Source organism: Myripristis murdjan, chromosome 2, assembly GCF_902150065.1.
Source record: "Myripristis murdjan chromosome 2, fMyrMur1.1, whole genome shotgun sequence".
NCBI classification, from domain to species: domain Eukaryota; kingdom Metazoa; phylum Chordata; class Actinopteri; order Holocentriformes; family Holocentridae; genus Myripristis; species Myripristis murdjan.
In genome coordinates, this window is record NC_043981.1 from 969701 (window position 1) to 995299 (window position 25599).

The 25599-nt window shown below is 39.5% G+C and overlaps 1 protein-coding gene across 1 annotated transcript; it reads right to left on the reverse strand.

The window, feature by feature from the left end:
• Window positions 1-25239, reverse strand: chrm4a (cholinergic receptor, muscarinic 4a). The gene is made up of 6 exons (XM_030071560.1): window positions 24754-25239; window positions 17667-17821; window positions 15717-15912; window positions 11174-11263; window positions 9699-9968; window positions 1-296 (listed from the first exon to the last, which is right to left on the reverse strand). The coding sequence occupies exons 1-6, from the start codon at window positions 25222-25224 to the stop codon at window positions 51-53; spliced, it is 1428 nt and encodes a 475-aa protein (XP_029927420.1). The 5' UTR covers window positions 25225-25239; the 3' UTR covers window positions 1-50.
• Window positions 25240-25599: the final 360 nt, after the last annotated feature.

Here is a 25599-nt window from a genome sequence, read left to right on the forward strand (position 1 = left end):
TGCTTTGCCCTTTCCCCCATCTATCCCTCCCTCCATTCTCTCCTCCCATCTCATCTTGTGCCTATGTTTTTATACTGGCACAACAACAGGTTCTTGAAAGTCTTTTTGAATGTGGCATTGCAAAGGGCATAGCATGCTGGATTTATAGTAGAGTTGACATAGCACAGCCAGTAGCCAATAGCCCAGACGGTGTCAGGCACACAGGACTGGCAAAAAGTTGAGATCAACACCATGACGTTGTAGGGCGTCCATGTGATGATGAACGCCAGCAGGATGGCAAATATGGTTTTAGTCACCTATAGGGAAAGGGGAGAGAAGAAAGAGGAAAAGTGAGATAATGAGTGTGAGATAAGTGAGAAGAGAAGTGAGATAAACAGTGTTATATCAATATGTAGAGTATTAAGTACAAACAGTGCTCAAAAAAAAAAAAAAAAAAAAAAAAAGTCAGATCTAACACAAATGCTCAAAAGAGTGAAGAAGTGTGTCACACTTTCTTTGGATAGACTCCCATTGATGTTCAATACAATATCACTTGATATATGTTAAGTATCAGTAAAAAGTCAGGAAAATATACAGCTATAACAATAATACATCTGCGTCCATATGCTTGTCATTGAGCCAAGCTTGTTCCTGTTGGGTGTTGGAGTCTGAGTTCTATTCGTGATTTTCATGGACAGGATTTCAAGGCGCAGTTGGGGGGCTGAGGGTGTTGAGTATGGTGGACGCAGGGCCGTATATCTGCTCTTTGCAGATGACGTGGTGCTGTTGGCTTCATCAAGCTGTGACCCTCAGCATTCACTGGGGCAGTTTGCAGCCAAGTGTGAGACAGTCAGCATGAGGATCACCTCTACCACCAAGTCTAAGGCCATGCTTCTCTGTCAGAAAAAGTTGGTTTACCCCCTCAGAGTTGGAATGAGTAACTTCCAAGTGGAGGGGTTCAAGTATCTTGGGGTCTTGTTCGCAAGATTGACAGATGGATCAGGGCAGCAGCTGCAGTAAAGCAGCTGTTGTGCCAGACCATCACTAAGAAAAGCTTAAAAAAAACAAACAAACAAAAAAAAAAAAAAACGCTCATCATTTACCAGTCCATCTTTGTTCTAATCCTCGCCTGGATGCATTATGGATGGATAGGGCTTATGTGACGCCGGATTAAGTGAATGGGCATGATGCTAACAAATTTTATGAACCAATCTCAGCGCCGGTGGGCATATCTTGCCCAGAACTCTGGTAGAATCCATAATAACACTTCACGGACATGATGTTGAAACGTAATTTATGATATTTAACTTACGTATCAATTGACATTCTGTTGAATATCTATAGGATCCAAAGAAATATCCAAAGAAACTGTGACCAAGTAGTGCATATAAAATTGAGGCACACACTTTAATGCATTTGAACATAAACAGCAGCATAAGCTGGATCATCTTGATATGTAAGCCATGGGGCCCTAATATATGAGTTCAGTCAAAGTCTTGAGTCTGGAATCTTAAATGCCTATTTTGGTCTTGTTCTCACTGTAAATAGGATTCTTGTTCCTCTTGTCTTGGGGTTAGGGTCTTGACCTGTGCTTGGCTCCCTTTGGAACTACCGTTTACTCAAAGTCAACTTGACCTGGCAGGTAACACATACTCCATTAAGGTAGTTGTGACTCCAGACCTGGTAGTGACATAAGTAGACTCACTATTTTAGGAACTTCTTATGCAAGGATGATTAACCTATGTCCCTTTTTGATTGTCAGGTGGGAAACAGGAACTTTTCTTAACATTGGACTTGCCAGAGCCTTTTGTCTTTTTTCTACTCAAATGTGAAAATACAGTGATCTTTTTTCAATAGACCTTTACATTAATAACCAATGATACTCTGTGATACTCTATAATATTTTTTTAAATTATAGATCACTCTTCCTAAATGCTGAGGAAAGCACCTGCTGAAAACGTACAACTTGTTAAAGTTAAACATACAAAGTTAAAAGCCGAGTCAGTCAAATCAAAACATTTCATCAGGCTATGTAACCTGTTTTAAAACTGTGCTTGTGGACAGGTTATGTCAGCCACAGATGCTTTTTATACAAGCCCTTTTCTCCCGGAGAGCAGGGGGAGGATTTCTCCTGTTCTGCCTTTGAGTAGAAAGTACTATTGTCCACCTCCTAGAGTTCTCAAGTCACCGCTTGGACCAATCAAGACAACAAACCCTGCTAACTCCTCCCAAAAGTTCATGGAACTTAGATTTTAGTATCATCTCCCGAGTAGGGACTAAATCACATTCCAGGAACTTTACCTGTTACCATGTCATTGTCAACGGGAACACCTCCTGAACCCGTGATATGCCTTTCATGATGTAAAAAGGGCCATTAGCACTCTGATGAAGGATTTTTTTTTTCATCGAGATAAGCATTGTATGGCACCAATTTATATGAGATGAGAAGAGAAGAATGAAGAACTAGAGAAAGGAAAGGAGAAGACAAGAAGAGAAGAACAGAGAAAGAAGAGGAGAGATCAAGAATACAATGAGAAAAGAATGAAACAAGGGAAGAGAGAATCAAGAAAGGAAAACTTCTTTCCTTTTACATCAGCATCCATCTCTTTAATTTTTTGTCATCTGTCTCCAGTTATAGGTTTTAGGAGTGAGCCTAGATGCTAGTGGTGACAGCAGATTTTCAGGGCATCTAATGTTGTGAGGTGACTGCCCCTGAGGTGCTGTGGAAGTCACTTTAAATATTGCTTTGATACTGTAAAAAAGAGCAGCAAAATAAACTACTTTCTGCTAATAAATATCCACTGTGCCAGTAAACAAACACTAAGTTGTGCAACAAGCCTAATAATATTGATAAAGGTCTGTTTCATTTGCATGTCTCTGAAAGCAAGTATAAATCATCACGAGAGAAATTCTTGTAGAGAACAGCTTGTTTCATAATGAAAGAGAAAATTTTGATTTATCATTGTTCCATTCACAGATGCAGGGCCTGATAGAATTAAAAGAAAAACTGAACATCTTCCATATTCCATCATTTTTCCATTGAATGATTCATTTAATGATAGATGGTGGAAAATGAATATGTGTGTGTGCACACAGGTTATACTGTGATCTGTCATTTATTTTCACTGATTTTCATTCAGTGTTTAAAGTAAAATGGATGCACCTCTGCACTGCGGTGCAAGTGAACAATGGTTTCTTTCTCTCTTGCCTGCATCCATCATCCCAGTCTTTCATCTCCCCCTGCTCAAGCTGCTGCGATTCTAATGATCATCACAGCAATTATCATTGCATCTTTTACAGGTGGAACTGGCTAGATCCGACATGAGAGTCAAACTAAAATGAAAATGGACTTTTTCACTGTGTTAATGCTCCATATCCCAATGTACACCTGTTTCACAATGACTGTACCAAAATGCACATTCATGTATTTCCTCCTTTTTTGGTAACACTTTATATGTTCCTTAACAAATGGCTTGCAAGGCATTAATAAATATTTAAAAGATTATTATTCCTACATGTATAAATGTTTGTAAATTATTTGCAAATTTGTAAACATACACAAATGATTGTTGCCTCTTTTATAAATATTAAGAAAACTGAAACACATCATACTGAAATATTTCTACATATATTTGTGACATCTAAGTGATTATCTCTACCTATCTGTAACTGGGCATCAGGGGCTGCCACATGCTTTCACATTATCTGGGAAACAGTGTCGAGGCGGGTTGTTCTTCAGGGTTGTGGCAGATAAGTCACAGATGTGGGCCAGTGCCTTTTGTCTTAAAAACTGTCCTCGCAAGCCGCCCGTACTACCAAAATTGGAGATGGGGCAGCACCAAACCCTTTACCTGACTCAGATTTATTTGTAAACAGTAACATAGATTTTTCTAAACATATTTAAAACTACTTTATGATTTAAATGCAGGAATGATAAATGTACACATATACACACACATACACACACACATATAGATATAGATAGATGTATATATGTACACATCAAAATCCCATTAGTTCCCAGAAAGCAGTGTATATTTAGTGATTATACCGTGATTATATACAGATTTTTGAACAACCTCTGATCCTCATTGTATAAATACTGCAACTTTGCAACTTTTGTAGTGGCTAATCAGTTGTGGAACCCTATGGCACCAAACAACAAACATGATGAGAGTTTGATACCTGTATAAGCAAGACCTTGTAGCAGAGAAAAACTCTATGGGTTTCATCTAATTGTTCAATGACTGCCTCAGTTAAAAAAGATGTCAAGTTCACTCATCAGGTCTACGGTTCAAACAAGCAGACATGGATCAATTAAAACCCAAATGAAATAGAACAATAAGTTTTAAATAATATTCTAAAGAACTCCCAAGATGATGCAAGAATGAATCCACGAAGACGGCAGAAAAAATTATTTCAGGAAACAATAATTGGACCACAGGCAAACTGAGTGTGAACATGCTGATCTCTCTCAGAAATATCTATATCAGGACACAGACCAAGACCACCAGAGGCCAAATTCTACAGATTTCACTGAAAACCTGCTTTGCTTTAGCCAAAACTGTTTGCTGAGCCAAAAATGGCTCAAAATCTCTGTATCACAGACATGCTAAACATGCCAACTAGTTATTCACCAAAATAATAATCTCTCCCAACTCATATGATATTTCTTTTAACAAGTTATGAATTTTAGACAACCATACAGCATACTGACAGATAACTATTTTGATTTTGTTGAAACAAGTGGCCCAGCTAGTGTGCTAGAGGGAGAGAGGACATTGTCTGTCTAAGATGCTATAAGCAAATCATTCACCCAGCCAAGCAGAAGTCTCAGACTGCCAATGCAATCAGCAGACCTAGACTAATCGTGCACCTAATACACACTTGGCAAATAGTAAGTGATGTAACCGTTGAGAGATTGACTTTCACGCAAATGTTTTCCTGGAGGTGGGAGGACACCAAACTATTAACCAAACTGGTCTTCGGTCCTTTTGCCTCTTGAACACTTTCACCTCTGAATCAGTCACTTGTAACTACTATGATGTGAAACACTGCAACTGTTTATTTCTTAGAGGTACAATACATAATATTTTACTTGTGAATTCCCGGTGCTGTGTTATGGTATTTGAACCTTTGAATGAGTGTTGTTGATCATCACCATCAATCCACTGTTACTGCGATGACTGGCTTCAAGCTCTGAGAACAGCCAATCTAGCCTGTCCCTTTTGTTTTCTTTTAGGTAAATTCCTAAACCCCTGCTCAACAACACAAACACATTTTTCATCAGCATTTAACACCGTACAATCAAACATTTGGGCGTCAAAAATGGCTCAGCTAGAGCTGAATCCATATTTAATTCACTTGTATGCTTCTTTTCTCACTGACAGAGTTCAGGTTGTGACAATGTTTCATCTACCATCACCACCAATGTCGGTGCCCCCTAAGGTTATGTGAGTTCAGCGATGCTTTTCACTCTTGATACTGACAATTGTTGCACAGACACACCTAATTCAGTCTAAAGTTCTCTGATGATACAGCCTTAATATCTCTGCTAATGTACTCTGACAACCCTGACATGCACCATCATGGCCTGAACAAAGTGGCAGAATGGAGTGACAATAATGCTCTTGAGATAAACACAAAGAAAATGGAGGAAGCCGTCAATCAATCACTACTTGGGTGTAATGACTGATCATCTGTTATCCTGGAAAGACCACACTGAGTTTGTCTGCAAAAAGATCAAAGAATTTTTTTCTCTCGCTGTCGTTTTCAAATCTTTTGGTGCAAGTAAACAAATTCTGTTCTTATTTTTTACTTCTGTGATTCTGAGTGTTCTACAGTATTTAGAACACAGTAGAGTACAGCAGAGATTGATCACTATGATAAAATCTACCGTATTTCCCCAATTAATCGCCCGGCCGCAAGTAGCCGCCTGGTTCTTTTAAACACCTGGGGTCTGCACCCATTTTGCGTATTAAACGCCCACCCAAATAACTGCCGGGGCGATTATTTGCATTATATTGAGGTAAACCCAAAATAAGACTATTCACCTTATTTTTGCAGAAGTAAACAGTTAGCCGCACAATAACTGTGCGGCACTTCCATTTTCTGTCAAAATAAGAGAGCTAACTAACATTAGAAAAAATGGTGTACTGTAATCTTAATGCGACCGACTAACTCTTATTTTGACAGAAAACGGAAGTGTGAGAGGGAACGACTCGCAGCAGTTTGCACTATGTTTGTATGTACAGATATGTTTACCTTATGCCTTACAGTACTTTTGCACTAAAAAATATGTTGGACAGTAACTGTCATCACAATAATGGCCTGGTGCAGGTCTGTGCAAAAATAAACAAAGGCCTGCAGCGAATAGCCGCCTGGTTCTTTTAAACGCCTGGGGTCCAAGTTGATTTTGCGTATTAAACGCCCAGGCTATTAATTGGGGAAATACGGTAAATTGCTTCGCCAAATGAAAATCTATTCAAATATTGTAGGACAATCTCTTGAGAAACTTTATGAATCAGCCTACCATAACAGCATATTGAGTCTGGCCAATAACATTGTCTCTAACCTCAGCCATGTACTGAACAGTGAATGTGTCCAGTTACCATCAAACCGGAGATACAGGGTTCCACGTTTTAGCAGGGTCAGACTGAAACACTTTTGTTAATCAGTCAATCCTAAATTTAAATGAGGAATGCAACTGCAGATTGAATGTATGCTCAAGAGCCTTGATATCTTCACTAAACTAAGTACTGTCCTCAGTTATTGTAATGTTATGTAAAGGTATGCATTTTTTATTTCTTGTCCTAATTTCTTTGTTGATATGTGCTCTTACAAGTGCTGCTGCTGTTGATGCATGAAAATTTTCAACGTTAGCTGACAATAAAGTGTTTGCAATGAATCAATAATCTATCAAACAAAACCAGGCTGATGTCAGCTGCATTGGGTCACGCTAGGCTGCAGAATTTGTTGTTGCTGGTAACATACATTTCACCTTTTGACCAATCTTGTCCAGTCAGTTTGGAATAATGTTATTGTAGCAAACAAGTCACAACCATGGGACCAATCATCAGTGTTGACATTTGTTGTTCAGGTAAGGTGGTACAATAAATGAAACACTACTAAGCTTGTAATTGAGTCTGTGTACAAATGTGTACAGCAATAGCTGCTACATGGTACTAAAAAATTATAAAATTACATAGTATGCTTTTAAGATGTATGATCATTTAGAAATCTTATTCTGAATATTTCACCTGAAAATAACAACCGTTCTAAATTTCTAAATTCACCCTAAAATTAATCCCCTCCTCTGCCCTCTTCTTCATCCTGCTGCTCCTTCAACTTCCTTCAAAACTTTTTCTGAAACTCAGAGAAAACTTTTAGATCAGCCACACGAATGCCTCTGTTGCTGCAATCAGCATTGCAGCTTTCATTCAAATCGGCTTACCTTGTAGCTGAGAGTTTGCAGCTTCACCACATTTTTGAGTTGGAGGTCAGAGACAAAATAATCCAAGTAATCCAAAAAGAGCCTTATGAAAGTGATCTGAATCCATGATTACCATCCACTATTCTTTTTTTTTTTTAATTAGGGGAACCAAGATCCTTGTGCTGCTTCTCAATTACTACAGGAAATTTGGTGAAAGAAGGAAGTATACCACAGATATGGTTGTCCTACAACCTGTTGAAAAGGTTGTGGTCTAATAAATTTGCTATTGTAATGTTTTTAAAGAAGTAGTAAGATTATTTGAGGTGAGATCATCTTGACAGACTACAACAGAAATAATCAAATCACAACATTTCCACCATTAAATTCATGACAGGTAACTCTTTGTAAGAGGATGGACATTAGACAGTTGGACGCCCTGAGTCTGGTTCTACCTGAGGGTTCTTCCTGTTAAAGGGGAGTTTTACCTTGCCACTGTCGCCAAGAGCTCAGGAGGGAATCTGTTGGGTTTCTTGTTTTTTTCTACTATAATTTGTAGAGCGTGGTCTTTACCTGCTCTACCTGTAAAGCGTCATGAGATAACTTCTGTTGTGATTTGACGCTATATAAATAAAGTTTGATTGATTGATTGATGTTCTTAGGCCATTGATTCTGGTCCAAATTACATACTGCTTTATCCTCATGAATTTTGCAAAAGAACATTTATGTTTACTTGTGGCTCAGGCAATGAATAAAAAAATTCCTGGTTTGAAATATACAAACCATTCCTGAAGTAGCCTTCAGGGTAGGTATTCTAAAATCTGTCCTAAGTATTAATAATATGTCATTTAACTAGAGTGATCTAATTCCTTTAAGTTACATTTTAAGGCATGTATTCAGTAATCTGTAGTGGAATATCAAGTATAAGTAACCTCCCATCACTGGTCATTGCTGACACTTGGAGCCATTTATGCCATTTTTAGTGAAATGGTTCATAGCAAATGCAGGAGAGGTAATTTCCAAAAAGCCAATTAAAAACATTTGGACAAATGATTCAGTTAAGTCAGGCTAATTCTAGCTCTGTTCCAGGGAGTTAGTTTCAGAGGCTAGCCAGTTCTTAGTCTAACAATACTCAGCACCTTTATTTATTATCCATTACCCAGCACCTTAACTGTTTATTCATTATCTATATATTACATCCTCGGTTATATACATTCCTACTGTTTTTCATACTGACTGGAGGGGAAGAGGTGATTCCATAAGGGGCCGAATCAAGTCTGACACTTCCTGCGTTGGGTTCTGCCACTTGGTTTCTTGGTTTCATGCTAACTCTGTTCTATACCATCTGTAGATTTCATATTTATTTATTACCATCTGTATATTTCACATCTCATATCTTATATTCTTAGGTTAGTCCTAATTGTATATATATAGTATTTATTGTATATAATTCTGCTTAATTTTATTTTTATGTTTCTATTGATGCTGTTGTCTATCTATCTATCTATCTATCTATCTATCTATCTATCTATCTATCTATCTATCTATAAGCTAGAGCTAGGCTCTGACGAGCACACCAGGAGTCCTTTTCAGCAACACCAGTTGATAAATTAAACTTTTGCAGAATGCAAACAAACAGCCTGTCCTCTTAGAAATGCCATCAATGCACAATACTCCTCTGCTTTGAGTATTTTTAGTTGTCATTTATTTGTAGTTTTTATGTATGTATGTATGTATTCCCTTACCCACTTACTTATGTAAAACTGTGTTGATAGCAGTATCTGTAACTTCATCATCCATTTTCTCATTTTAGCCAGTGTTAGTTAATATGGGATGACCTCTGTGGTTGCACAGCTTGATCACAACATTTGTAAAACAGCTGTGTTTTTTCTTGTCACCATGATTTGATGATTTGTTTCTTTCTCTGTCTTTTTCAGCTCTGAGTAGGAATGAGGCTGGGGCTTTCTCACCTACAACATTTTCAGTTTTTCTTTTTTCTTTTTTTTTTTTTTACATATACTGTATATTCTATTTAATTGTTGTGGTAACACTAAACCAAACAGCAGCTCTATTAACTAACTTACTACCTAATTAACTAACATTTTAATTTCATTATACAACCTGTTGTATAATGACCAATAAACTTCCTTGTATCCTTGTAACTGACTAATTCATTCATTCATTCATTCATTCATAGCTCCCTGTGTATACACAAATCCACGCGCATCCGTCCCAAGACTCTCACTATATTCATTCATTCCTCTATCACTCCCATTTTACAATGTCATACTTTCTTTTCTCTGGCAGCCATCTGTCTTTTCCTCTTCACTTGGCTTCGAGCGATGCTTGCAAACTTCCTTGCTACTGTCCGTGGACGGTTGATTGGAATTGAATGCTTCTCGCCTCCCTCTACAGGTGGAACAATCTCTATAGCCGTGATGCATTCATCCCCTGCTTGCTTTGTCACGATCTTGATCTTAGACCACTTTGAGGAGGGGTTGACCTTAGCCAGAGTGGGATTGGTTGTTGTCGTGGTAACATCAGTGGGATTTGTTGCAGCCTGGAAGAGAAGAGCCAAGAACCAAGAGAGTTTTGTTATGTTTGTTTTTGTAACCATTTGGCAGTGTGAGCAGTGATGAATGAAGAATTCACCATTCATCAATGTGTGGCACTCATCCATCCATAATGAATTATTTATAGTGACATATTCTGAAGTACCAAACTAAATGTAAACATAATGTAAACATTCACCTCTGTGTATTTGGCTTGTTCATTTTCTTTAAACCGAATTAGCAAGGCAAGGTAATTTGTATAGCACCTTTTAAACACCAAGTACACCTACGGCTATTCGAAGTCAAAGCACAAAATAGTAAAATAAATTATTACAATTACATGATATGGTAAAATATTGTTGATGAAACGTAAACACATGATGCCCCTTAAAGGGGAGCACTTATGTAAACTACAAGCATAATAAGAAACAGATATTTTAGGTAAGTTAGTTTTCTTCACCAGGCACTTGGGGGGAAATGTTTCTGCATTTGTCCACCAATTTCTTAAAAATGTTTTGTTTTTGTTAAAGGGAGAATGAGTAGGATTTTCCTAAAAAAAGTGTATTGACTAATATAAAAATAATTCCTCTCAATCATCACTTCTCAGCCACTAGCAGTGTGTGTTGGTGTGTGTATCAGCAGAGACCCTGCCCTCTGCCTGGATTTTCTTATTTTGCTGAGCTCAGGAGTTTTCTGTCCTGGGTGTCAGCCTTTGGGCGGTGGGTGTGTAGCTCCCAGCCAATCACAGTGTGCAGTGCCAGATCAATAGCATGGCATCCAATGGGAAGCAACAAAAATTACCGACGGCAGAAAAAAGGAAATATAGGGAGGCAAAATGCCAAGTGGACAAAGCTTGTTCCAGTGGACTGGTCGGCTTTCATCTGCTAGTGAGTACTGAAGGGGAGGATGAGGATGAAGAGCAGCGTGGTGCCGGCAGGCACCTACCAGTTTTTTCCTAATGCAGCATTGAAAAGTTTCTGCTGCCATCCTAGGAAATGTTTACAAACTACAACTGACAAATCCTACTCATGTTGCCTTTAACAAGTTAAAACCTGTGTAGTTCTGTCACTGATAGGAAATAATTAATATAGTTAATATAATTAATATAGTTATAGTTAATATAGGAGGTACTTGTTTAAAACTAGAGAAGATATAAAAAGTCTGTCAATAAGAAATTGTAGTTTTCAAATTTCAAATAATGACAGAGGCCAACCTCAGGTGTTGCCATACTGTTGGTATTCTCCTTTGGCTCCTTTGGGGGAATAAAAGCTGTGGATGAATCATTAGAGCTTTCCTTTTCCTCCTGATAAGAAAAGAAAGAAAGAAAGAAAGAAAGAACGACAGAAAGAAAGAAAGAAAGAGAGAAAGAAAGAAAAAAGGAAAGAAGGAAAGAAAACGAAAGAAAGAAAGAAAGAGAGAGAGAGAGAGTGTGTGAGAGAGAGAGACAGTGAATTAAAAGGGCATCTATTGAACACTGAGAAACTACAGACAGGTGCTGAATTAGGAAAAGGAAAAAGCACCATTGGGTGTCTTATTAAGGTGTTCAGCCTAAGGGCTCTAGTTTCCCGGCGCGGCACAAGGTGGTGCAAGGAGGCGAACCCCCCGCAGAGCTGGTTACGAGCAGTGCAACCCGAGGGGCGCACAGTTTGGTGGTTTGGCAGACCGAGGTGCGCTGAGATGGGAGTGGCGTTGCAGCAGGGGGAGGTGTCTACAGATTCAGCTTGGTGCAGTGACATTTTCGTGCCAAAAGGCTTCGCCGAGGTGCGCCCAAAGCTCGCCATCTGAAACCACGTCTACTTCCAGCACAAGGCGGAGCGGACCCGGCGTAGTGCAACTTTGGCTGACAGGCGGGCAGTGCCCACACGTCACCAAAACCTCACAGTCAGCACAAACGGTGCCAATCTCCTTTGATCTGACATGAGCTGTGTTGGGACAGTCAATATGGAGATACATTTATGTTGTATAGTGTTTTTTTGTCTGTATTTATTGCATTGTTACTGTGTCTCACATTCTGGACACCTGCCCTTGAGGTTTTGGTTACGTGATGTGTGTGTCAGCCAAACTTCCACTACACCAGCTCCGCTCCGCCTGCGGCAGTAGACCTCCATGTCAATCATGTAAACGTTCATTACGCCTTGCACAGCGCATTTTAAAGGCGAGGACAGGGGCTCATTTGATTGGTTTAAAGTGAATCGGCTGTGTCAAACCCACTCCACGCCTTCTCTCCTTCCATGTGCCGGTAGGATGAACGGCGCAGTACTTGCGCCACGGTGCATGGCATGCCAAACTTTCAAAATCCACTTGGCCACACCCAGTTGGTGAAGCGCAGCTGCGCCCCCGCCTGCCCCCACCTGCCCCCGCCTCGCCCGGTCTGCGAAAATAGAGCCCTAAGTGCTCCTTGGCATGGATTCTCAAAGTCTTTGGAACTCTGCTGAAGGGATGGAACACCATGCTAGCAAAACATATTCTCTCATTGGTGTTTTGATGATGGTGGTGGAAAGTGTTGTGTAGCACATTGCTAAAATATCTCACATATGCCGTAGCATATCTTTTACATCACTGTCATCCTCATCAAACCATTCAGTTAGAGTGGTCTCTTGGAGGAGACCACTCCCGTTAAGATAGAAATGTTTCATCATAGGTAAAGGTGATCACTCAGAATAACTTTGTATTGATTTGTGGTGTGCCTTCCTTCTAAGGAGACAAATGGAAATTACTCCCCACGGTATAAGAGCTAGCAGACCCCCCCCCCCCCATCCCCTCCACCCCACTCCCACTCTAGGGGTCCAGCATTCAGGCCTGTAGCATTCTGTTGGTATATGCCACACAAGTCCTTGCCCACCTGTCAAGTTATATGATGAGGGATGATTCATCTGACCATATTTGTTCACATCTCTGTAGACCAGTGCCATTCAACTCTCAAATGTGCATTGGTTTTTGAAATGAGGGCTTTATGCACTGCAGCCCTACTGTAATATTCCTCTCCATGTACAGGATCTTTTGGAACAGTGGGGCTCCACCACTCCAGCAGAGACTTTTAGACTCCATGCCAAGATGCATTGAACTTTGACCGTTTTTCCTGTCATTTGACATCGTTCTATGTATCTGTCTACCCCTATTCTACCTTAATATAAAGTCACTCAAATAGAGAAAGTATGTTGGCAATGAAACACCTTCCTCGCTAGGGGCTGTGGACTGTGATGGTTATCCATGTTTTTGGAAAGACTCTAGAGACTACCATTAGAGTCTGGAGGGGCTTTTTGATCTTGTAGCCATATTGCACAATTAATTAGGGGACTGTGACTGTGATTTCATAATAAGCACTGATAAGCACTGATTTTATTCTAACAAATCACAAACACGATCATAGCTGATGGCATAGCAAGCCGAGGGCAATACACACGCATATGACTAACAGGCAAGGACCATTGCAAATTGAAACATGAGAAACAATCAAAAACAAGGCTCAGAACTCAAAAGGATACTGACCAATTAAAAGAGCCTGTACAGATTGAGCAGCGACAACTCAGAGTGACATTGTCTCACTTAGTCAGCACCAGCCAGGAAATTATTGTTGACTTTTTCACAGATACATTTTTGACAGTTTGAACTCCATAAACAAATACCCATTTAACCCCATTGTATTAGCGTGCCAGGAAACAGGAAAGACTGCAGTGGACTGGAAACCTCACCAACTCACACATTAACTTGTGGAAAAAGGGGCTGGTGGAAAAATATCTTTTGTATTTTGGGTTCCTTTAAGTATTTCAATGCACTGTACCCCTGAGGTACAGTACTTTAGGATAAAGCTTTAAGACAGGCACAAATAACTCCTGCAGCTGTACACATTACACCAACTATATGTTCTGAGCTTTGGTTTTGGTTTGTCTGACCAGGTTTGAACACTGCCATTCAATTTCAGGTGACTGTAATAATAACGGTTTTTCTGGGCTAATACTGATAGCAGTTATTAGTAATAAAAACAAGTAACAGAAAAAAAACTATACAAGAAAACTATATTTATAATGTTTAAATTGATATAATTTAAAGGTCAGATCAGGATTCTGGATCAACTACAATTTCTTCAGTTTAAATGTAAAAGCTGAAATGAAAATTGTAATCTCGCTGTCCTTAACGAAGGGCAACACGCTACAGCTTAGTTTTTTTTTTTTTTTTTGTCTGTATGTAAAAGCAAATAAAAGACAAATCCAGTGAAAAGGGAGAAGAAAAACTGTAACCACATGGGAAATGTTGCTCTGCCCACTTGCTTTTGTTATACTGTCTTTCAGAGGGAAAGGCAGAGCCAGAGTAGTTGCCATATTGACCATTTTGTAAATCAAAATTGCAATACCAATTATGGAACTCTGTGGAACAGTGGCCCTGGTAATCACAGAGGGGCTGATAATTGGTTCATCCCTAATACTAACTACTTCTCGTCATCTCTTCATCTTGTTAACATTGTTAAGTAACTGGGTTCAAAATCAAAAGTCTATGCAGGGTATGAGTCCTCTTCCAAGAGAATTGTTATGTGGCTTGTAAAAAAGTAAACTTATAATACTAACCAACTTTGGGTGCCCAACAACCAATTGCCCCTCATGGATGAATAAAGTTTTGGAATTGAACTGAACTATAGGAAATTTCCCCAGAATGTAGGTGTTTATTGGTATAAGGAAACAGATGTCAGGAGTTCTTTAAAGCCTAGCATGATAACATCAAACAATTAGCAGGCAAATAGTAGCTTGGGCTGATTTTTCTCATGCATTCTTAATTTATATCAGAAAAGGGAACTTGCAGGAAAAAGCACAAACCAGTCCATGTTTAGTTAAATTTGCAGAGAGTGGAATAGGTTTCCCTCTACTCTGCCTTGTTGACAAAATCTCTCCCACACATCTGACCTCTCCATGGTGTTCCAGGGATCGTTGAGGAGGGCTTTGAGACCAGTGACTTGTGCAGGGAGCCCGCAAGTTTTCCTGCCCTGCTGTGTGCACGTTTTCCATTTTGTGAAATTAAAGGAATACTTCAGTCGAAAACTATATATTTTGTATCATTTACTCAACCCCAATTTGCTTGAATGTCATACCTCACAGAGACAGAGCTTCAGATAGCAGGGAAAAATATCAAAATGTTCATTTCAAATTTTCAAGATCTTCATTTTCATTTTGTAATGACACCAGCATTTTTTCAGCAAGACTTGCTGAATTTTCTAACAATATCCGTACATTTTTAGTATGGTTACACAGAGTTGTGCTTTTTCCCCTTTTTGACAAATATACAAAAATTCAATTCATAATGTAATACCATGTATCCAACAGCATCTTGCAGACTCCCAAACAGACCCTGTTAAAGGCTGATGTAAGGGAAAAGTGAGGGGAATGCCCATAATGCATGATCTGCCCCTCTCCTACACTTCGTAGATTAATCCCAGATCTTATTATTTCATTGTTATTGTTTTGCAAGGTTTTTATTACAAATTGTGGCAAGTTATTACAAAATGAAGGAAAAAGTTATTGCATTTTGGGAATTGTGTTAAACGTCCTGTTAAAAGCATCAATGTAGCCGATGTAGTAGGACTCCTGGCCAATAAATATGACAGGCGTTGGTCTTCAGTTCAGTGCAGGCTAGTCGTGGAAAGGTGCTCATGCATGACAGAGCACTGTCTGGAAATGACTTCTTTAGCCATTTTTAAGAGAAGGTACATTGGCTTGGGACTTACTGGAGAGTCAAGACCTGGATTACATTGTGTGAATATCCAGTACCTGTGTGAGTCCAGGGCTGGGCTGGGCTGGAGGCTGAACTGGTTTAGGTTCTTCTAATCTGCCATTCTTCACAGCATCGAGGACAGTAGTGCTGGAGTCCAGACTGGGCTTGGGAGTAGACCGGGGACTGGCCTGAGGACTGCTCTCATTGTTGTTGTTCTGCTTTAAGAGGTGACTCTTCAACAGACTAGGAGTCCTGTGAGAAAACAAAATAGTATTTAGAATTAAAATGAGGATTTATAACCCTGTTGGCCATAATCTGAAACAAGTTGGTCTATCAATAAAATTGTTCTTAATGCTACAAATGTTGCTGAGGTGAAGTTGTGCCAGAAATCCCTACTTTGCTTGTACAATTAGAATGAGGATGACACTGAAAAATAGTAAACACATATAAACTTCATAAAATTGATTGCAAACTGACACAACCTGTAGAACTATTATATTTGTTATTGTGTTTACGTAAACTCTCAAAATTGTGCAAAAAAATCTATACATCATTAGTCAAAATATTTTGGATAAACATAATTTACTGTTATCACAGAGCACGCTGGAAAACTTGGCAGTTTGCTAAACAAGTTTGGGCGCACTGAATTTCTGGACTGCTGTGAATAAAAGTTATCAAATGGAGATTTGGTACTCGTGATACCATAGGAGAACCTTTTCTCACACCACCAAGAACCTTTCAGACCGTTATTCTTTAAAGAATCATTTCTTTTGTTAGATGCCTCTAACAGCCAGAAAAAAAACATTTCTTTGAGGAGCAATGGTTAAAATGAGGAGATAAGAGAAAAGGTAGATATAGCAGTTAATGCTCATTTTGTAAAGGAAAAATAAAGGTGCAAGCTTGAACTAAAAATAGTTCTTCAAAGTGAGCCAGTTCCACAAAGAACCTTTCAAAAAACAGTTCTGCATAGAACCACTTCCTTATATGGTTCTCAAAGATTACCCAGAGGTGCTTCAAGACCCTTCAGAAAAGTTCCTTAAAGTGGTGTTAAAATGGTTAACCAAAAACAAATTCTCTGAAAATAGTTTCGAAATTAGCTCTTTGTGGAATTATTTGGTTAAAAGAAGAAGCATCCACTAAATAAAGTGAGTAGTTGATGGTTATTCATCAAATAGTCTTTTAAAGGATCATTTTGGAACACCTATTTTTTCTGTGAGTAGTTGGCATATTACAAATGCCAATAATTGATACAAAAAAAAAAAAAAATGTTGCAGATGGGGCCTGTTTTACAAAAACATCATAACTCCTGGACAAACTGCTTTATCGTATACATATGAGGTACAACAAAGTGGGTGTTGAGTACCATCCAAAATTTGGTGGCTTATAATATATGACTTCAAAATGAAGTAATTCAGAAAAATGTCCTTGAATTCAAGAGAAGGGTCTGTCTGCAACCTGCTGTTGCAGTGACGGGGGCATTTCTTCTTCTAATGTGGATGTGTGTTGTACTGTGGAAGCGTGTTTTGTACTAGTTAACAGGCTTGAAGTCACTTGGATCAAGATTGCTCTCTTTACACATTTTCGTTGTTTAGTGTTTTGATAATAGTCATATAGCTAATCTTAGTGATCAAATATTAGTTTTACCTTGTTTTGTTGTTTGTTACATAAGGTGTTTTTTGGTACCTGTGATCCACCTACTTCTAAATGTGTTATAGTATTATATAAGAAAGCAAACAAATATATATTCTATATAGTTATTTATGTTAAATACATAATTGTGTGGGTTACTTAAGATACTGACTTCATGTGGCCATTTCTATTTATTTTTCCAAATAAAATACATCTGCTCAAACAAAGACAAGTGTCAGTGATTGCAGGATTGCTAGCAGTTTCATGTAAAATTCCTTATAATTCTTTATAGTTTTGACTGTTGTCTTTCACTTTTTATGTGGTATGTTTTTCCACATAAATTAAAGAAAGCAACTTTATCCTAATGAGCCTCTTACTTTATTCCCCTCTTCTCCTTCTTCTCTGGTTTGTGTTTGGAGACCCTGCTTCTGGAGGCCAAGGAGATGTGGATGTACAGGACTGTCATAATAATAACAGGAAGATAAAATGCTGCTATAGCTGTACCAAATGTCACCGCAGGGTTAGAAAGGAACTGCAGAAACAAAGAAAAAAGGACAGAAAGAAGGACAGAAAATACAGTTGAATAGACAGGCGGACAGGCAAACAGACTCTTACTCTTATCCGAAGATAATGTATATTTGTAGTTCAAGCCCATGGGGGCTGAAACCCTCTTGTTTTGGCACTGGTTTATTATTATCATTGTCCTTGTTTATGTTTCCACAATTTTTCATGACATGGTATGTGACAGAGACTTGAAATCTATGACCCCATGGTGCAATAATAACAGATATAGACATTTAATCTTGTATAATGTTTCATCATCTTTTTTCTCCCTTTTTGAGTTTTTGTCTTATGAACTAAATTTGGCAAATATGCAGAAGGGACCTACAGTAAATACACAAATGATCCATGTGTCCAACCAGATAAAAAAATATGGCCACAATTTACCAATAACCGGTACAAAGGGTGTGGTCTAACTCTTCAATGGTTGTGGATCCGATCAAGACAAAATTTGGTTCCTTTAAGTGTGTCTCTGTGACACCATGGTTTCCAAAAGGGCAACTATAAATTTAAAAAATGTGCATCTTCAAATCCAGTCACTGAAATATCATTAAATTTGGTATACATAGACTTATATGAAATTCTGTCCCAGTTGGTAAAAGTGGGTGTCATCCAATCATGCGATAATGTGTACAAGCTTTCACATTAAAATACAAAGTTAGTATCAAACTTGGCAGCAGGTAATGCAGTGACATTTCATATTTTGTTATTTAATTCTTATTTTACAAATTTGCCCTGTGGACCACCAACATCCACCTTGGTTATGGTAAATAATATGCGCATAACCAATCTAATTCTGTGATAAGTTTGGGCTTTAACAGCTGGTAAAATTGGAAGGGAACTCTCGACGATATCTAGGAGAAGACGGGAGATGGGGAAAGAGCCAGAGCACCTGGAGAGCTTTGGACACAGTTCACATCATTTCTTTCTATACTACCTCAAAAAGGGAAAAGTGATGATCCCCTGACTTTTCAAAAACTTTTCAAAAACTAAATGCGCTGCGAGAAGGCGTAATGAAAGTTTACACAATTGACATGGAGGAAGAGAGCAGCAGCAACACACACTCAGGAATGTTGCTGGAGCTACGTGCCATCCATCTATCCATCCATCCATACATCTATCCTCACATTCGTCTTCCTCAGTCCCCTGTCTTTCCATTACCTACCTGCCTCGCATCTCTTTTTTTCCAGCTCTGTCACCGTCTGTTAAAGTTATTGATTTTTATGAGCAAATATAAATTTAACTATGAAACCCCCATTTTTAATGAATGTTTTTACATCAAAGGATAATCCTCACCATATTCATATAAATACATGTTTGTTTTGCAACTTTCGACTCCATCACTTACTGATGCAACAACACACTAGAGATTAAAACAAAATCCGGTTCATGAAAGCTTTTACATTTGCTGTTCTAAACACCCAGTGTCTGACAAGGAACCGATGCATAATGCGCTGGGAAACTAGAGCCCTTTGTGTTACAATCCTAAGCCAAAATCTTGTTTTTAATAAACATATTTTTTTCTGTAACCACCAATGCCCATGCTGTAAGCACCAATGCTCAGGCAAAAATGAAAGTTTCAACAGCAAAACTGGACCAGTATAATGTCTGTGACACAGGCTATTAGAAACAATCACTGGTATTCTGGATGTGTCATGTTTTCTAATATTTCATTAGAGAAAAAGCCCTTAGAGAAAGAGATAAGAGAAAAATTCACATTTGGGAAGGGTCATATCACCAAGGGTCATATCACCATATGGGATAGGTGGTTGGTTAAAACAAGTTATGGCATATGAAAGGTCTCATTTTAAGCTACCTTTTGAGACCAGGCTCATGTTCTAGCAATGATTCCTTCTGTGTCAAAGTTGTGACACATGGATGGATGGAAAATTGCCTTGATTGCAGTTTTTAACAGAGCTCAACTGTGTTTTTCGGTGCTGAAATTTTCATGTGGCTATCTCTCTTAGGAATGAAGTTATGACGGCTCAAAAATGCTAAAAAAAAAAAAAAAAAGAAAAAAAAAAGACCTGTAACTCAGAAAATATCCATAGTATGAATGTACGATTTTGCATTGCTTCATTGAATATGCAAAGGAGATTGTAGAAAAAACAAAAACAAACAAACAAACAAACAGCTGATTCTGGAGAGGTCAGGTGGGTGGGCACTTGTTGAATTTCCATGGAATGACCCATAAAACATCATTCAGCATATTGCTTAATATTCCCCATATGGTCATCCTTATAAATCCATCCCAAACTTACATGGCTGACTAAACTGATATACCCTTTAAGGAAGGTCAGGCAACCTCTGCTGGGAATATGGATGGATCCAGAGGTGTAATAGACTCAACTGGGCCTAATCTGATTGAGGCCTCCCCTGATACTGTATGTCTCAAACTTCACCTTGACCATCTTCATCTGCTCTCCCTCCAACAAAGCCTCACCCTATCCAGCCACCCAGCCCAGATCCAAGGACAAGACACCAGAGACACAGACAGGCCCCTGATTACTATGGAGCCCATCCATCACAACATAAACCATCACAGTCACATGCTTCACTTAGCACATAAACCAGAAAGGCACATATACTACAAAGGCCTCTGTCACTAAGTCAGCTCATAGTCTGCTTATTAGTATTCAAAGCCGACGCAGTACGCTTTCCAGAGGCTGCTGTGCCTCTAAACTGAGTGATCTTGAAGCAAGTATGCTGGATGAAATGCAAACAAGAGTGAACTGGAAGAATTCAAAAGACAAAAAAGAAGAGAATGAACTATTAGATGAACAATGTAAACAAACTGATGAAAAGGTCAGAGCTGCTCAACAGATGCAGGAAGAATCAGTTAAAGACAGACATGCTAGACAGATCCAGACACACTGCAGGACACAGAACGATGCAAGTTCAACATAAGGCTGTATAGTAGCACTAGTGGTGATAATAGCAGTAATGACAATACAATAGTGGTTGCACCAACAGTAATAATCATAATAATACTGATAGCAATAATAATACCACTTCTGATAATAATAATAGTAAATGTAAGAACAATGATACCAAGAATAGTAATATTGATAATTATAGGTCTGATTGTAGTGGGACTGAGTAATACTAATAATTGGAGTAGCAATAATATGACTAATGACAACTAAAATATATATTGTAGAAATAATTAATGCAGGGTCTTCCTCATCACTTGCTCAAACTATTGGTCAGCCTGTAGCTCCTCCCCTCCCTGTATCTAATGCATCACCTGCTACACTATATTGCCAAAAGTATTCGCTCATCTATCCAAATCATTGAATTCAGGTGTTCCAATCACTTCCATGACCACAGGTGTATAAAATCAAGCACCTAGGCATGCAGACTACTTCTACAAACATTTGTGAAAGAATGGGTCGCTCTCAGGAGCTCAGTGAATTCCAGCATGGTGCTGTAATAGTAATGTAATAGGATGCCACCTGTGCAGTAAGTCCAGTTGTGAAACTTCCTCGCTACTAAATATTCCACAATCAACTGTTAGTGGTACTATAACAAAGTAGAAGCGATTGGGAACGACAGCAACTCAGCCACGGAGTGGTAGGCCACATAAAATCACAGAGCGGGGTCAGCGGATGCTGAGACGCATAGTGCGCAGAGGACGCCAACTTTCTGCAGAGTCAATAGCTTGAGACCTTTAAACTTCATGTGATCTTCAGATTAGCTCAAGAGCAGTGCGTAGAGAGCTTCATGGAATGGGTTTCCATGGCCGAGCAGCTGCATCCAAGCCTTACATCACCAAGCACAATGCAAAGCGTCGGATGCAGCGGTGTAAAGCACGCCGCCACTGGACTCTAGAGTAGTGGACACGTGTTCTCTGCAGTGACGAGTCACGCTTCTCCGTCTGGCAATCTGATGGACGAGTCTGGGTTTGGTGGTTGCCAAGAGAACGGTACTTGTCTGACTGCATTGTGCCAAGTGTAAAGTTTGGTGGAGGGGGGATTATGGTGTGGGGTTGTTTTTCGGACGCTGGGCTTGGCCCCTTAGTTCCAGTGAAAGGAACTCTTAATGCTTCAGCATACAAAGACATTTTGGACAATTCCATGCTCCCAACTTTGTGGGAACAGTTTGGAGCGGGCCCCTTCCTCTTCCAACATGACTGTGCACCAGTGCACAAAGCAAGGTCCATAAAGACATGGATGACAGAGTCTGGTGTGGATGAACTTGACTGGCCTGCACAGAGTCCTGACCTGAACCCGAGAGAACACCTTTGGGATGAATTAGAGCGGAGACTGAGAGCCAGGCCTTCTTGTCCAACATCAGTGTGTGACCTCACCAATGCGCTTTTGGAAGAATGGTCAAAAATTCCCATAAACACACTCCTAAACCTTGTGGAAAGCCTTCCTAGAAGAGTTGAAGCTGTTATAGCTGCAAAGGATGGGCCCACATCATATTAAATCCTATGGTTTAAGAATGGGATGTCACTCATGTTCATATGTGTGTGAAGGCAGCCGAGCGAATACTTTTGGCAATATAGTGTATGTCACTTCCAGCTATGGCCCCCTCTCATTCTCTATCCTTGCCTGCTGTTGGACAACCTCCCGTTCTTGGTACCTTACCAGCACTGTAATCCATGGCTTCTCAGTCTGTGACAGTTTCCCTACAGCTTCAGATTCTCAGTGTAATGGCCAATGGTAAAAGTGGTTTTAAAGTGGTAAATGGAAAGGCTTTGCTCTCTTGAAAATAGCCCTGAAAACTGGCCTTGATAACCATCCTCATCTCACTGAACAATATAAATATCAAATTCTTTTAGACCACATTCATCATTCAAGAGGATATAAACTGGCCAAATCAAGTATGGATGATGCAAGACTTCACTCCATGGCTCTCTGAGCATTGCAAGAGAAATATGGTCAATCACAACAGCTTGTCCAAAGGGAAATTGGAGCCATTTTGGATTCCCCTGTCATTCGCATAGGTGAAAGTCCGTTTGGTGATTTTCCCTATCCATTCATGCTTTAGTTAGAATGCTTCTGTCTCTTGAGGGCCCACTGACTAAAATGTGGCTCTCATGTAGACTGTCTCATTGACTCCTTAGTAAAAATCCAGTACAGTACAAATAAGGTTTCATTGAACACTATTAACCATGGAATTCTGACTAGACAAGCAAACCAAGCATATTTTCTGCAGTTATAGTGCAGAACCAAAGAAATTTCAGAGAGCGCTGTTGAACTATACAAAATGAAAAACTCTAGAATGGGTACTCAAAGCCAGCCCTCCAAATGAGCAACTATTCTCTACTGTAAAAGAGAAACATCATCAGAATCAAAGAGATATGAGAAGGCCCAGTCCTTACTGTCCTTACTGTCACAACTGTGATCATCTTCTTGGCTAATGTGTGGAGTTCAAAGAACTTCAAACAACACAAAAGACATTATAAAGTGGGTAAATGAAAAGGAAACAAGTAAGAATTGTGGACAGTTCACAGAACTGACATTTTGTAGTTTGAAGAGGCCATGCAATACTTGCAAAGTGCTCCATCAAACTCTCTTTCATGTTGCTGTTGTAAACAAGCACGTCCCTGTTATGTTGACATCAGCTCCGTCTTTTTTATGGACAAACCTAACAGTTCCCATCAAGTCATGCTGAAGGCTGCCAGCGTTTGTCTCCATTATGGTGAGAAAACTTTAACAACTCATGCAGTTTTAGATAATGGTGCAGACAGGTCAATGTTCCTCCACAGGCTGTTCAGGACTTGAGCCTGAAAACCCAATCAGAGAAAATCAGTCAACCAGCCAGCTGGAAGATCAAGATACACACACATTTACCCAAGAAACTCTTGGACTTTGAGAGCATACATACTGTGGGAGGCAGCTACAGCAGCATTATCACCATGTGAGAGGCTGAAGTCTACAACCTGTTGATAATGTGCATCCTCTTGTCCTTATAGGCTCAGACAATACTCATCACAGTTACATAGCCAGCACACATGGGACTGCCTAGTGGACCAGTGGCTCTTCACAACAAGCTGGAATGGGGCCCTCAGGGGCCAACTAACATAGTTCAGTCTCAACACTCTTTTCCATTGCTACCTGTCTTAAAACTGAATTGCTCAGGAATGTGGAGAAACTACATGAATGAAAAGGAAGGAAGGAAGCCTTGAGGTCAAAGCAAGACCAGCTGGTCTGGATTTACTAAACACAAGGACAGTCAGAGTAGAGATAGATGGTGTACACCACTATGCCAGCCCCCACTCCAAATAGCCCCTCCCCTAAAGCTCCAAAGAAAACTGCTCTGCAATCTACCAGCCAACAAATGAACAGATTTGTTAAATTTGCTAAATAAACTAGAACTACTGACTTATGGTGCTTTTGTGGCCCAAACATGGAACAATCCATAAAAGCAGAGATTCACTATGAACCCAAACCTCCCTCTCTCCTCTCTCTCTCTCTCTATGCCCCCCCATCCCCCTCCCACCCCCCCATGGCACGTCACAAAAAACAAAACAAAAAAAAAGGGTAGTATTCTGCTTATTTACAGAGACACCAGTTATATCAAACTGTTTTTCTAAATTGTTTACGCACTAACTGGGCCTCTTAACTACACATGCCAAAATATAACGCCATCTACCATCTACTTCCCTGTTTTCACACATGCACAAGATTTATTGAAGTTTTTGTGAAAAACTGTCCTCTCAAATCCCTTCAGCACATTTTCACAAGTTTTTATATTCTGTGTTACATTTTGTTGTTTAATTATTTCACTATTTCTACTACATTTACTGTTTATTTTATATTGTAGTTCTGTGCTTATAGTCTATTTTCATTTTCCCTGCTGCTCCTTTTATGTTTGCAGCTGCAATGACCTAATTTCTGCACTGGCATCAATATAATGACATCTTGTCTCAACAAATAAACACAAAACCTGTACCTGTATATAGCACTCTCCAGGCGGCACTGTTCTTTCTCCAACTATGAACTGCCAGAACAAGATGGCAGGAGCCCACAGGATGAATGACAAGATCCACGCTGCTGCGATCATCAATCCTGCCATCTTAGTCGTCCTTCTTGTGGGATAAGTAAGGGGCTTTGTCACACAGAAATACCGATCGAAACTGATGATCAGTAAATTCATCACCGATGCGTTTGAAACAACATAATCCAAGGCTAGCCACAAATCACAGACAACAGGCCCGAGTGGCCAGTAGCCAACAATAATGTAGACTGTGTACAAATTCATGCTGAAGACGCCAATGATCAAGTCAGCACATGCTAATGAAAATAAAAAATAGTTATTGACAGTTTGTAGATGTCGGTTCACTTTGATGGACAACATGACTAAGATGTTCCCTGTGACAGTCACGAAGCTCAGCGATCCTGTAACCAAGGCTATAAAAAACATCTCGAGAGCTTTGTATGGGCTTCCAGGCCCTCCTCCAGCTTCGTCCACGGAGGAGCAGGATGTTGATTCATTGGCGGCAGCATCGCAGGAAGTGTTGGAGAACGGGTCAGTCGACTGGTTGACAGAAGAGCCTGAGGAGGAGAGAGACAGGGAGAAAGAGAGACAAAGTTAAGATAACACCTATAGTTTGTTTTCTTTGGTCCAAATTGCAGTGGGGAAACTGCTTTGTTGTATTTTTGTATTTTGTTTGACTAGGTTCACTCTTTCACTCTTCCAATCTGTGTAACTTACATCTGCACTAAGCAATTTCTGACCACTAGAGTGTGTCAAGTGTGTAAACTCCATAGCTCCTGTCGGTAGAGGATAAAAATGAAG

Bases quoted from the DNA above. Each gene is read 5' to 3' on its own strand.
- chrm4a (XM_030071560.1), bottom strand. From the start codon at position 25,224: ATGTTTTTTATAGCCTTGGTTACAGGATCGCTGAGCTTCGTGACTGTC. The intron at 15,913-17,666 runs GTAAGAGGCTCA...GTTTTCTCACAG, and splicing joins AAGGAGAAGAGGGGAATAAA to GACTCCTAGTCTGTTGAAGA. The intron at 297-9,698 runs GTATGACATTGT...CTTTCCCTATAG, and splicing joins TGGCTGCCAGAGAAAAGAAA to GTGACTAAAACCATATTTGC.